Source organism: Panthera onca, chromosome D1 (genome assembly GCF_046562875.1).
Source record: "Panthera onca isolate mPanOnc1 chromosome D1, mPanOnc1 haplotype 2, whole genome shotgun sequence".
NCBI lineage: Eukaryota > Metazoa > Chordata > Mammalia > Carnivora > Felidae > Panthera > Panthera onca.
Window position 1 is genome coordinate 68,428,952 of NC_138348.1, and position 14,135 is coordinate 68,443,086.

The following is a 14,135-nucleotide window of genomic DNA, read 5'->3' on the forward strand; positions in this document are numbered from 1 at the left end:
GCCAAATCTCAGGGTTGTTGTGAAGAAACATAGGATACCATTCATGAAGGGGCTTTATAAACTGTAATGCGTAAAGGATCAGTGCTACCAAAAGGCTCTGAGGGCAGATTGGTGTAAATCCCCTGCCCGCCCCCCCCATAAAATGCTCACAGCACCTCACTTGCTGAGAATGGAGAAAAGCGCCCCTTCCAGGTGCACAGAGCACTACAGGTGACTTGTGGGGAGGCACATGCCAGGTAAAGAACCCCATTCTCACACTCCAGTATCTGTTACCATCATAGCTCTGTGCCCTTCCTACCTCAAGGCAAAACAGCTGCCCTCTTAACCACAGCCAGGTGCCAGGATGGCCTGTCTGCAATTGTCTTCTCAGGGAGGGGAGGAGGAGTTAGTGCATGAGTACCTAAACACCAGAACGTGACTCTCAATCCTGACACCTATGGGTTGTATGAGCTTGAGCAAGTCACCCAACCCGTGCCAACTTCCTCACACATCAAGTAGGCATAGTTGTATCCCACCGTGACCCACTGCCAACTGCAAAAGAATGTTTGGGCTCAGAAAAATGCCCTTTGCAATCTGTTCATCACTGTCATTTGTGAGTCATTTGTGAAGCACTGTCTGTCTGTGAGATATTACTATGAATAGCCATAATCAGATACTCTGGAGTGCTTGTAGTGAATTTCAGCATGTTCACAAAGCATACACATTCAGTTAGGGTCAAAATATCGTTCAAATAAATCCATTATTCATGATCCTGTGTCCCAGGAAATAAGAACATGGCTTATGCTCCTTTTGGGTAACTCCTGGGACAGTGATTATGCAGTTAATACTATTAACTTACACTCGGGAAGCCTTTCCCTGTCTTCAAAGCCCAAGGTTACACAGGTGACAGATGGCTCGCGCTGGGCTCAAGCCCACATCTTTGACATCCTGGTCTCATGCTCCATCTACCCCGCAGGTGAGTGGAAAGCAGTAGGAATGGTTACGTGGAACATTTGGGTTCCTTTCAGCAAGAATAGTGTGTCAAAGTTGCCATTCCTTCTTGTGAGACACAAATGAAAAACTGGCTCAGTGAGAGCCAATTTCAACTGCTGCTGAAACCAATTCAAACATTTCTGAAGGTATGCAGAAATGTGAGCTACTTCTCAATTTATTTTCTTTTAAAAATCTTAGGAATTAAAAAAAATTCTAATTTTGTCCATGATTCCTTTTTTTTTTTAAAAAGTGGCTATAAATATGCACACATTCAAATATACAGATGCAGATGTATGTACATGTTTGTATATACTTCATTTTAAATTCAATATTTAATAAATTAAAGGGGTTTAGTTTATTAAGACTATTTCTGGCAAAAGTCCTAAGGAATTAGGAATTAAGAGACACTAAGAAGGAAAAAAGTCCCATCCTGGAAGTAAACCTAAAATTGGAACCTGTAAGTTCAGGCTCCAAGTCAGAACTACCACTTATGCCTGAGAAAAAGAGGTGTCCCATCTTCTGACAGACTGTGCCTCCTTCCCCCATGCCCGAGGACCCCCTGGCCTCTTACCTGACTCTCTCCTCTTCCACTCTCTTCAGAGCAGCGTCCCGCTGCAGAACCTTCATGATGGCTTCTTGCTCCTCCTCGGTCAGGAAGCTCAAGTCAATCATTTTGAGACGCATACACAAAGATAATAGCAACAAATCCGGCTTACAATTCTCAAAGCAAAACAACTATGACTGTAGTTCAAATGATTAAAAGACGCAAAAATTAAGTGAAATAATATCTTGTTCAGTTCTGCAACAAAAGTCTTGTGTTGGCTCAGCTAAAGTTTTAGGTGACTGATTGCAAAATCCTCCGCACCCTCTTCAGCGAGGAAGTGGTGGCCTGTGGGACAAGGTGGAGAAGAGGCTCTCAGAAGGATGATGAATTCCTTGCCAGACAGGTCACTTGTTCCTACGGTGGCATTCCTACTCACACTCACACTCTGGACCAGTTTTAGACACAACTGATTCTCCTTCCGTCCAGATCATCGACTTGAGGAGAGGCAGCAAGATCCGAGCATCACCTACCTGGGGAATCATGAGACAGTAAACACCAGACAGTGAGAGGCAGTTCCTACAAGCATTGCTCATTATTACAAGATTTAAAACATGCCTGGGGAAAGAAAATGACCATGTGAGATGGTCTCTGAGATCAGGGAAACCAGTTCTGCCAGCTTCCTGAGCAAATGGGTCATGAAACATGCTTCAACTCAATTCCAGACTGCCAAGATGGAGAGCACACAAAATGCCGATCGACATTTGACAACTGACTGAGCAAAGGAATGGTTGCCAAAAGGAGCTGGTTCTCTCTCTACAAACTCATGGGATGCTAGGCTAAAAAGTCACGCTCAAGGTCCATAAGACCAGGAAGACGTGATCAACTGTCAAGTGATTATGGATAAGAAACTAGACGTAAAAATTCACAAATGCTCACATCTTCATGAGTAGGAATGTTGCACCAGAATATATCTGTGCTCTGTACTGACAGGTAGTGAGCTAGTATCAGGTTAAGATACTTCGCGCAAGAGTGGAAATTGTTATTCTTCACCCAGTTCCACCTCTAACTTTGCTGAGTCTAGAGCAACTCACCAAGCTTGTCTCTCTTCATTTCTGAGGAGAAAGTACATGTGATGTGTGTGTACATAAACTGGGGAAAGGGAGATGCAGAATTTCAACCTCCACCCCCCCATCCAAAATGAGAATTTTAAGTAGGACTCTGGGTAAGAATCCTATTTTCTTTGAGGCAATTCAAACCCATGTGCAATGGGAAGGTGACACGAAGAATTCCATAGCTGTCTGGGATTTCAGAAGCCACCTACTTCAGGATTGGGGCCCTTTAACAAACACCGTGCTATACATACGGTAGACACTGAAAACCAGGTGTTCAGTAAGTTTTAAAGCAGTCTCACTGAAGAATAAAATACAGTGTGTACACGGCTGAGTACTTTTTATGAGTAAGTTCTTTGCTTTGGCAAAATAGAACTGCTGAGAAGCGCCCCTTCTGCCACTTTAGCAAGCGAGCTCTCACTCGGCGACTCAGATTTCTTCTCATCTGCGCTGACTTGCCCATAGGACAGCCCTCAGAGGTTGTAAAGACTAAGTGAAACGTGAACAGAAAACAGCACATATCTTGCATCCTCTACCAAAAATAGCTACTGAAAATACATTCTAGCTTCCTTTCTGAGTTCACACTTTTGTTCTATCCCTCTGAATAAGAGTGTCCTTGATTATATAGTTTCCTTTTCTCTTTTGTATTATGTTTCCTTCCCAACTTCCCCATGAGGTGTGGACTTCATGGACACATACTCTGATGACCTTTGTTTTAAATTCCTGTAGCTCTCTTCATATTGCCCACAGTGACTACTCAAAAATAAACATTAAGACACTACTTTCTTCTCTCTTTTTAAAATTTGCACTCATTTGTACAGGTTAGAGCCTACTTGTTCATCTTGGAGACTACTCATCCTTCAGGGTGAAAGTTACCAGTTCCAGGAAGCCTTCCCTAATTTCCATAGCTAGAGTTAAAAGTAGACTCACTTATGGCTCCTAACTCTTCACTCCCTCCCTGAAATAGCCATGCAACCATGTTGCCATTAGAGTAAGCAGAGTATTCATCCCTACCTTCCTATTGTTGGGCTTGACCTGTGACTTTGGTCCATGGAATGTTACAAATGACATACAAGCCTGACTGTAGATGCTCATGTGGTTTGGCTTGGCTTCTTACAGTCCTGCCATGGGCTACAAGAAGAGCTGCCACAGGTAAGCTACTGCCCTTTCAGTCTGGGTCCCAGAAAAGGAGGTATTGGGACAAACTAGAACCTGACCCACCTGAAGTAAGGCCACCCCAGCTGACCTGGCGATATGGGAAGAAATAAATATTTGTTGTTGGAAGCCACTCAAGTGTGGCGTTGTTCTAGAACACTTCTGTAGCAGGAGCCTAACTAATACAAAACTTTCTTCTCCATATATACACTTTCACTGTTGTAACTATGTGTCTTCCTTCAGTCGTTCCCATTTGACTGTGAGTCTCTGAATGTGAATAAGTAAATGAATGAACCTAATCCAAAAAATACAAGTTTGCCATGGGATGGCTATCCTTTCACGCAGAATAGCTTCTTTCATGCATAGGAACTTCCTTAGATCTCACAGGCTAGCAAGGAAATGAATTTAGGCCACATTCTGAGAACCATGAACACTGCCATATGGTTCGATGAGAGACTGTTTTTAAATCAATAAGTGGGGGACAGGAAGAGGACAAAGGAGAAAAACAACTCAGGTTGTCCAGCAGTGGTAATTGGCAGCGTTGCTAAAGGAGGAAATGCTGGTTTCCACACCTTCATGTACAAGCTAACCAGTGCTTCTATGTAAGAGCTTCTAAGGGTTAAAGGTTTTTCCTAAGAATGGGCTGTTAGTGAGACAAAGAGCAAAGTCTTCATTTCACAGACAAAGGAGTGAAGGGCTGGAACCTTCGACTCCTAACTGGGTAAGACGGCATTAAAGCTCTTGGATGGCAATCAAGACTCTTCAATGCCAGGTGCTTTCTCAATTCCCAGTATTCTGGATGGTCTCTACCATGGGAGCTAATCAAGCATTTAATTCATTCATTCAACAAACACTTATTGAGAGCCTATTATGTGTCTGGCACTAAATAGAGCAATAAACAAAAGAGACAAAAACTTCGTGTCCCATGGACTTACATGGCACTTAGAGGAGACAACGATAAAACGAAAAAGGCCTAGATAATTAAATTATGTAACAAGGTGATAGCAGAGAAGGGAAGGGGGGAGCTGGAGTTTTAAAGACAGTGATTAAGGTTGGTCTTGCTGAGAAGATGGCATCTGAACAAAAACTTGACAGAGGCGAGGAAACAAGCCACGCTGGTAGCAGAGGCTCCTGAGGTGGGAGTGTGTCTGGAGTGTTCAGAGAACAAGGAAGCTGGTGCCAGGACACCAGAGTGTGCCAAGAGGAGGACAGGATGGGGAAGGTCAGAAAGGAAACATATCGGACTGTATTCGGCTTTGCATTAGCACTGTATGACTTCTGGCTTTCACTCTGAGATGGAGCAGCACTGAGGAAAGGCAGAAAGAAGGAGAAGCAAGTATTTACGGGGTACCCGTAAACACCTGGCACTTGACATATATCATCTCATTGGATCCCCACAAAGATCTGAGGCTGGTGGTTTGGGATCTGTGTGTTTAGATGAGGAGAGTAAGGCTCAGAGAGGTGTTGGCCACCAAGCCTGTGTGTGGTGGGGCTGGTAGCTGTCAACAGCTTTATCAGATTAAGCTGCCCCGATACTGAACTCTCCCTTAATTCTCCCAGCCACAGATTCTTCAAACTGGGAAGCAGAACAAAACTCTTCTGTCTGAATGTGGACTCTCATTCTCTGCTTAAGCATAAAAAAAATCACTGGCCCTCAGCTGGCAGTCAGCAATGGGGGCAACTTCAGTGCAATGGGGGCAAATTGGGAGGGATGAAATCCAACAACAGGGATTCCCTATGTGTTCACACATAGTAGCTCCCAGGGTGAGGCATAAAGTCTTCCTTAGCTTCGGCCTCCCTCCCACCCACCCTCGTCATTCTGCCGAGTGACTTTTCTAAGTCACATGTGACTAAGCCATATGGCCAGGTTTAAAACCCTTTACAACTTCCCATTGCCCCTGGGCTAATGCTCAAACTCCCCACTGTGGCCTGTGGGCCCCACATGAACTAGCACCAGCTTTCTTCCTTAGGCTATTGCCACACAACTTTTGCCCCCTTTGAATATGCTGTTCCTTCCTCCTGGAATACCTTTCCTGAGCTAATACATTTGCGTCTCAAGTTAGATGTCACTTATTGCACAGAAGCCTTCCCTAACCTCTCAAGGCCAGGTTAGGCATCCCTCTTGTGGGCTACAATAGCACCTGACTTCCTGAGTCAGGATATCTATCACACCATCTGGAATCCCTATCCGCTCATGTTTTTCCTCCACTAGTTTATGAGCAAGGCCTGGGCATCTGAGTGCTTTGTGTCCCTAGCACCTGCCACTGTTCCTTGCATCCACAAGGCACTCACATACTCAACACATGAATACAAATGGAAGAGGACTGAGTTGCCCCCTTCTTCCTTGACATGAAGCTGGCTCTAGGGCCATATTGAAAAACCAGTCCATATTATTCACAGCTTTCAAGCTCTAGGTCTTTCACATGACTGTGTGGTTTAAATAAATTACATGACTTCCCCAGGTCTCAGTTTTCTCATCTATGTGATGGGCATATTTATTCTTACTTTCCCTTTCTTATGGAGATTACTGTGAAGCTCTCATAAAAATGCAGGACACCATTGAGAACAAATAAGGAGTGAGCAAGAGTAAGAGCAGCAGCAAAAAAAAATAAATAAATATATAAACATTAAAAGAAAAAAAAAAAAGAGCAGCAACATGAAAGGGAAATTTACAGGCTCTAAATGCAGACTGGGCTTAATTCAAGTTTTTCATGTGTCAGCCCTGTTATGCCACATCTACAAAAGCCACTACTCCTTGTCAAGTGTCCAAAGTTAAGCTAGAGAGGGAAACCAAGACCCCAAACAGTTGGTTCTTGCTGGTAATCACAGCAAGAAGAAGAGTTAGACTTATAGCCCTAATCCCAATCATTCTGCCTGACCAAACCCAGGTTAAAGCCTGATTATCAACGGCATTTGTTCTCCAACCGCACTCTGCTGCAAAGGCAGACACATACACCATCTCTTCCTTCCCCAGATGACTGTTGTTGCACCAAAGCCTGCAGACCCCAAGGAAGGGGAGGAAACCTCAAGTAAGTAGTGACTCTCACATGATGAGGTTTTCAGATGAGAAGCAAATTGTTCTGACAGTCCTGTGACATCAAGAATGAAGACTTGAAAGAAAAATTTGGGAGGCAGAAGGAGAGTAGGAATCAATACGGTGGGGTTAGGAAAAATAGCGCTGGACAGCCCTGATCAATTAAGGGACTCACCCCCAGCAGTGACAAACCATTATACATAAAACCAAATGTTTTGTAAACTTCCTAGATCATAGTGGCATCAAGGAATAAATGGAATAATCCACAGATGGTTCAGAAGATGCCTAGGAATGAACAAGTGAAGTGGGACAATTAGAGAACACTTGATCACCTCCCACCCACTGCAACAATCTCCCCCCTGCATACCAAACTGGTGTCATCAGACCTGCAGGCCACCCCACCAGGGCACCACGCATGCCCAAAGCCCTAATTCCCCTACGGGGTTGCTCCACTTTTCAGGCTTAGTTTGAACTATAGTTGAACTTGCCCCTAATTTTTACCCTTTGCCTCCAATTTCCCCTGGCCCCCTCAGCTCACTCTCCCTTTCACACAGCAATTTATATATTTTTAAGTTTATTTATTTATTTTGAGAGAGAGAAAGGGAGCAGGTAAGCAGGGGAGGGATAGAGGTAGAGAGGGAGAGAGGGAGGGAGAGAGGGAGGGAGGGAGGGAGGGAGGGAGGGAGGGAGAGAGAGAGAGAGAGAGAGAAAGGGAGAGAGAATCCCAAGCAGGCACAGAGCCTGACACGAGGCTCGAACTCAGGAACTGTGAGATCATCACTTGAGCAAAAGTCGGATGCCTAACCGACTGAGCCACTCAGGCACACTTCAACTCAAATTTTTTGAGTAGTAACCTTGAACCAGTCATAAGACATTGAATTATGCTTTCCCCTCAAGAAGTCAAATTTAGGCAACATATTAAGTTGAGTAATTTGCGTCTTTTCAATAGAGTGATAAAAGCCCTGACCACGCAGAAACAAGAAAATATTCATGTAGCATTGTTTCTGGACAGTGCTGTGGACAAAATTTGCTTTTTATATAAACACATCTCTATGTAAGTCTATAACAAAACATTCTGATTGAGTTTAAACACATAAAGGTAGGTTCTTTTAGTAAGTTTCTGGTTCCTGGGATCTCCACCATCCTAAGAGGCTCATGGCCATGTTATAAACACTACCTGTTGACACAGGTGCCTTTTTCCCTCTACCCTGTGCTTGTGCTCCTTTCCATGTCTGTCCATAAAACAGATCCAAAGGGCCCAATCATTTTCCTATTCCTATGAGTTGTGCATAGAGGAACATGTCCTGCTTTGAGGGTCAATGCACATTGCTCATAGGGACAAAGAAGGAAACAGAATGTACAGAAGGAGGAACGCATAGTAAAACCAAATGGGACTGGGAATCAGGAAACCTGGGGTCTAGTTTCAGCTTTGTCCCTGACTAGCTATGTGATATCTCTGAAAATAAGGGGGTGGTGACATAGAGAAAGATGAAAAACAGTGGCTTTAGAATCTTCCAGGCCTGGGTTCAAATCACCTTCTGGTTAAGTGACTATAGACAAATTATTTAACTCCTTGAGCAAAATGTTATCTGCACAATGCAGAAAATACCTGCCTTGCTAGGTGGGCAGAGAGATCCAGTGGGATCATGTAGGTAAAGCAAGATCATGAAAAGCTTAGACAACATCATGTGAGGAACAGTCGAGAAGGAAGGAAGCTCATCTTCCCCTCAACAAAGGAGACTCAGGGAGAAACATGTTTTCCTTTTAAGTTGCTGTTTGAGGGGCACCTGGGTGGCTCAGTTGGTTGAGTGTCTGACTCTTGATTTCAGCTCAGGTCACGATCTCATGGTGGTGGGATCGAGACCCAAGCCAGACTCCATACTGAGCGTGAAGCCTGCTTGGGATATTTATTCTCTCTCTGTCTCTCTCTCGCTCCTCCTCCCCTACTTACACACATGTGAGCTTTCTCTCTTTCTCAAAAATGAACACTTTTTAAAAATATGAGTTGAATGAATAAATAAAATTAATAAATGACATGACCCTATAAATAAGTGAACAAAAAAAGGATAAAGATGGAATAAGAAAGAATATGTTAGTTTGTTATCTAATCATAGGTTTATTTTTTCTTAGAGGAACAACTGAAAAATTAAAACTAACAAGCACCTTCAAGACACAAAACTTTCACCTTCATGAGGATTATTCCAAAGGTAGAAGCCATTTTGCTACTCCATTCTCCTCCTCCAGTCCCAGGCTCATGTGACTGACAGCTCATATTTCCCATGACTAATGTGGTGACCTCAAATTAAGAATGAAGGAGATAGGGGCGCCTGGGTGGCTCAGTCGGTTAAGCACCTGACTTCGGCTCAGGTTATAATCTTGTGGTTCATGAGTTTGAGCCCACCATCGGGCTCTGTGCTGACAGCTCAGAGCCTGGAGCCTGCTTTGGATCCTGTGTTTCCCTCTCTCTCTGCCCCCACCCCTCACTCATGCTCTGTCCTCTTTCTAAAATAAATAAACATTTAAAAAAATTTTTTAAAAAAAGAATGAAGGAGATAGAAGGAAAGACTTCTTATATGTGACATTCCCCCCTACCCTTTAATCTCACGTTCAGACCTAATGATAATGTGCCATTCCTAGGCAAGTTTGGACTTATGGTACCCATAGGAACAAAATATTTTCATCCAGCCCCAATTGAGGACAAGATCCTGGGCTATGTGAGGAAGGCAATATCACACACAACTAACCTTCAGGCAAGTACTATGTGAAGAATGAATAAAGGAGGCACAAACCAAGTATGGGGGTCCCAGGGATTTAGGAAGCAAATAACATGAGGTGAACCTTGAAGGCTGAATTAGAGATGGGAACAGGAATTCTGGGCCAGTGTACTGAGCTGTGAAACCATGAAGGGATTCAAAAAGAAGGCTGGTAACCAGAGTATAGGGTACGAATGGGGAAACAGTACCCAGGGTCAGACCACACAGGGCCTGAAATGCCAAAGAAGGGAAATTTGAAACTGAATTTTTCACATTTTCCAGTCTTGATAAATGTGCCAGAACCACTCTTTTAATCTGTATTTTCTTGGCATATCAGGATTCCAAAAGATGAAAACAGTGAAGAAAGAAAGGAGCTGGGGAAATGGGGAGCTGAAATTCATTTTAAATTTTATACTTGGGCCAAAAACTGAAATATTAAAAAAAAAGGATGACAATCAACAAAAGGGATGATTTGCCATTGACAATGTATCAACAAGGAGCTTTAAGACACAGTAGAACAAGTTTCACTTGACATTGCACAGACCATGGGTTTTTGTTGACTACCCAGCTTGGAAAGCACCAGGACCCTTGTCTAAGTTCAAAATGCCAGAGAGAAACTTCCTTTCCCTTTGTAATGGCAGTATCCACCACAGGCCAGATAACAGTTTAGGAAGAGGAATCTGTATGTTCCAAAAGTTCTATAGTACACTCAGTCCCTGCCCTCTGAGAGTTTATATTCTGGAAAGGAGGACAGATGTTGAACAAGTCCAAGAATTCCTACAAAGCAGAAGAGCAGGATGCTTTAAAACTCTTAACCAGGGCACTTATTAAGGAAGAAATACAATCTCTGTCAACTTTAAGCTCTATAGTCACAACTAAATTGGGAGTTCTATCATTTTAATTAAATTCATCATTGCTTATATCTAAAATTTTTTTAATGTTTATTTATTTTTGACAGAGAGAGACAGAGCATGAGCAGGGGAAGGGCAGAGAGAGAGGGAGACACAGAATCCAAAGCAGGCCCCAGGCTCTGAGCTGTCAGCACAGAGCCCGACACAGGGCTCAAACCCACACACCACGAGATCATGACCTGAGCCGAAGTCAGACGCTCAACCAACTGAGCCACCCAGGCGCCCCATCATTGCTTGTATCTAAATGTGGCTGCTGAGTAGCAGATTCCCAGACTTTGCTCAAGACCTACTGAATCAAAATTTTCAGGGCTGGGGCCCAGGAATCTGCATTTTCTAAAATGTTTCCACATGATGCCAGATGTTTGGCCAGGTCTGGGAATCACAGCTATGAAGGATTCCCGATGGATTAGAAACAGATGGTGACTGGTTAAAGAGCAAAGCGATTAGTCAAAGTTAAACATGTTCATATGTACATCAATTGTTTTCCAGCTGTAACAAAAGCAAGTCCAACAAAGGGAGTAATAGCGGAATCATAGTCATAACTAGTTTTTTGTGCAGATGAGGAAGCTGAGATGCAACTGACTAAGGTCACCTAGAACAATTGCCTAAGGACACACAGCTCCCTACTGTGAGAGCTGGGTTGCCCAGAAGAGGCCTTCTTTATCTTCCAGGACATGTGCATCTTCAACCTAAATAAGAATTTCCAAATGAACTACTACGTGGATTGAACTGCATTTCAGAACACCCCTGAAGCCAGCACATTGACAACAGCAGGCATTACAGGTGAGTTCTAGATTTAATTCTTTTCTAGGTTTCAAATTCAGAGGAAGGGAGTGCAGCAACCAGGTGATTTATTAACCAGCTGGAATTAAACCAGGATCCTAAAGTTAACTGAACTGTAGCAAATCACCAACTCAGACTTTAAAAAGACTACATAAAGCCCCACTTGTGTACAATCATGTACATTCCTCCTTGGGAATGAGGGACCCTTTCCAACCATACTACTCAGGGGTTTCCAAACCTGGCTGCACATCAGCATCGACCTGAAAAGCTTTAAAAAAAATATTAGCCATGTCCAGGTCTCTTCCTCCTCCAACCTCCGTAACACTGATGTAACTTGTCCGGGGTCAGACCCTGGCTGCCCAGGTGATTGTAATGTGCAGCCAGTGATGAGACCCTTGAACTAACTGGTCCTCTTTTCTCTCTGGCCCCTGCTCAAATCTAAGACCTCAGGGTGAGGCAAGCAAGATGCCCAAGGCACAAAATTCAAGGAGGCAAGGTTGTGTGAGCACAGCACTCTGCCCCTGAAGCCCCCCAACAGTGAGGCCTCCTTATCAGTGAGGCACCTAGGGCACAAAATGTAAGAAGACCCTCATTTTCACTCAGGGTGCCACAAATCCAGTGTCAGTACTTATATAACCTTGTGTCCATAGATTCTGTGCCCTGGGGGCCTCATCTCCCTCACCCCAGTCCCAGAATCTGTCCAAATCCCTCTGCTCAGGCCATTAATTATCCCATCAAAGATACATAAAGGTCCCACTATGTGCAAAGTCTTCCTTGCTCCTTTCCATCTCTATAGAGACACTCATTTAAAAACTGATACAGTTGAATAATGCCTACCACATCCATTTACTAGGGTGTTGTGATGGAATGGAAAACACTGGTTTGTGCATCAAAAAATGACTGGAAGGGTATTGATCTTTATTCATTCCTTGGAAGCTCCCTGAGGATTCTGTATATTGTTCGACCCATACCATGCGGGCAGCAAGACGAACCTTCCAGGGTCACTGTGAGGATGTCATTAGACTGTAAGTTAAGTGGTCTGGGACACAGTAAGTGATCCATAAATACCTGTTGGCAATAAATCTCCACATTTGACCAACTCAATCACCTTTCCATGCTACCTTGAGGTCAGAGTGTTATCGCTGCTGTTTTTCTCTTTTCCTCATTAGACTGTCGCCCATCTTCTAACCTCCCACCCCATTTTAAGGAGTCAAATTCTTGGTTTCCACAAGCCATACCCCCCTGGACTTTGAGTAGATAAAAAAAATCTTCTAAATTTGGTATGGGGGTTTGGCAATAGAGAAAGAAGGTGGGAGGATCTCATTTTCAAATTACCAAAAATTCTTCTAAATCTTCTCATCTTAGGCCTGGACTTCAGCTTTGAAAAATCAAAAGTCAGGAGTCTGATATCTTGGTCTCTGGGTCTACACCAACATCCCTCATCTAATTCTGCTTCCTCTGATGGTGGGCAAAGAGGCGCTTAGGCATCCTTGGGCCTCAGCACCTAGCATGGTGCCTGGCACACAACAGGTGCCTCATTTATTGAATAAAGGAAAGAAAAAAAAGGGATTAGAAGGAAAAATCAAGACAGCAGCATAGTGAAAAAGCCTAGAAAAGTCACAAGAGTGGGGCAGAAAAACTGTGACAAGTTATCTTCCATGAATGTATTTATTAACTCTCTGTGGTTGGCAAAATCATGGTCCTCCAAAGATGTTCACATCCTACTTCCTGGAACTTATGAATATGGTACATGGAAAAGAGACTTCATGGATGGTTTAAGTGAAGGATCTTATGGTAGGGAGATTATCCTGAATTATCTAAGTAGGCCCAGAGAAATTACAAGGTCCTTGTGAGGAGGAAGCAGGATGGTCAGAAGGAAAGAGAGCAGCTGTGAGAATGAAGACAGGTTGGAGTGATATACTTTGAGAGTGGAGGAAGGGGCCATGAGCCAAGAAACAAAAAAGCAGCCTCTGAGAGCCAGAAAAGGCAAGGAAACAGAGTCTCCCCTAGAGCCTCCAGCAGGAACTCCACTCTGCCAACTCCTTGATTTTTGCCCTGGAAGACCCATTTCAGACTTCTGACCTCCAGTCTGTCTTATTGACTATAATACAATAAATTTGTGTTGTTTCAATCCACTAAATTTGTGGTGATTTGTTACAGCGGTAACAGAGAACTGACACATAGTGTGAGGACAGATGGTGTCCTTATTCATCTCTGAATCCCCAGTTTGTTGCCTGAGACTCTGTTGACTGTGTTCATCATCATAAACAACACTCTGGCGACACTTTCCTCCCCAGGCCCTCCAGCCAACCAACTGCCAGGTACAGGTGACTGAACCTACGCAATCTCCCTCTGGATCAACCCTTTCTCTCCTTCTCTACCACTCACTGAGAAGGCTGTCATGGTCTCTTGAACATGGCTCCTCTCCTTCCTGGTTCTCCCTCACTTCCGTCTATCATACACAATCTAGCTAGATTCATAGTCCAGAGCCCCACTCTAAGCATGCCATACCTCGATTTAAAAACTTTCCTCAGCTCTTCCCTGATGGCAGAGTAAGTCAACATTCCTTCTCATTCCCAGCTCCCTATCAACCTAATTTCACATGGAGCTTTTCCTACCTCATGAATTCCAGCCAAAGCACTTCTCAATAGCACCATGACACCATCATCATCAGACCTCTGTTTCTGCTGTTCTCTCCACCCAGAATGTCATTCCCTTCTATCTGCACACATGCAAACCTTACCCCTCATCCAAGTCCCACCCTCAATGACAGACACCTCCTCCATGAAGCTGCTTCTGCAGCTCCCTTCCACCTCACAAATACCCCTTCCACAAGCTGGTGATAAGGTACTTCTTTCACTGAGCCCTCATGGC

The 14,135-nt window shown here is 43.8% G+C and overlaps 1 protein-coding gene across 1 annotated transcript in view; it reads right to left on the bottom strand.

The window, feature by feature from the left end:
• The window catches only part of SYTL2 (synaptotagmin like 2), a 99,961-nt gene that overhangs the window by 63,071 nt on the left and 22,755 nt on the right, over window positions 1-14,135 (bottom strand). The window contains 1 exon segment of the mRNA XM_081790340.1: window positions 1,544-2,046. Coding sequence (XP_081646466.1) covers window positions 1,544-1,656 — 113 coding nt within the window. The 5' untranslated portion in view covers window positions 1,657-2,046.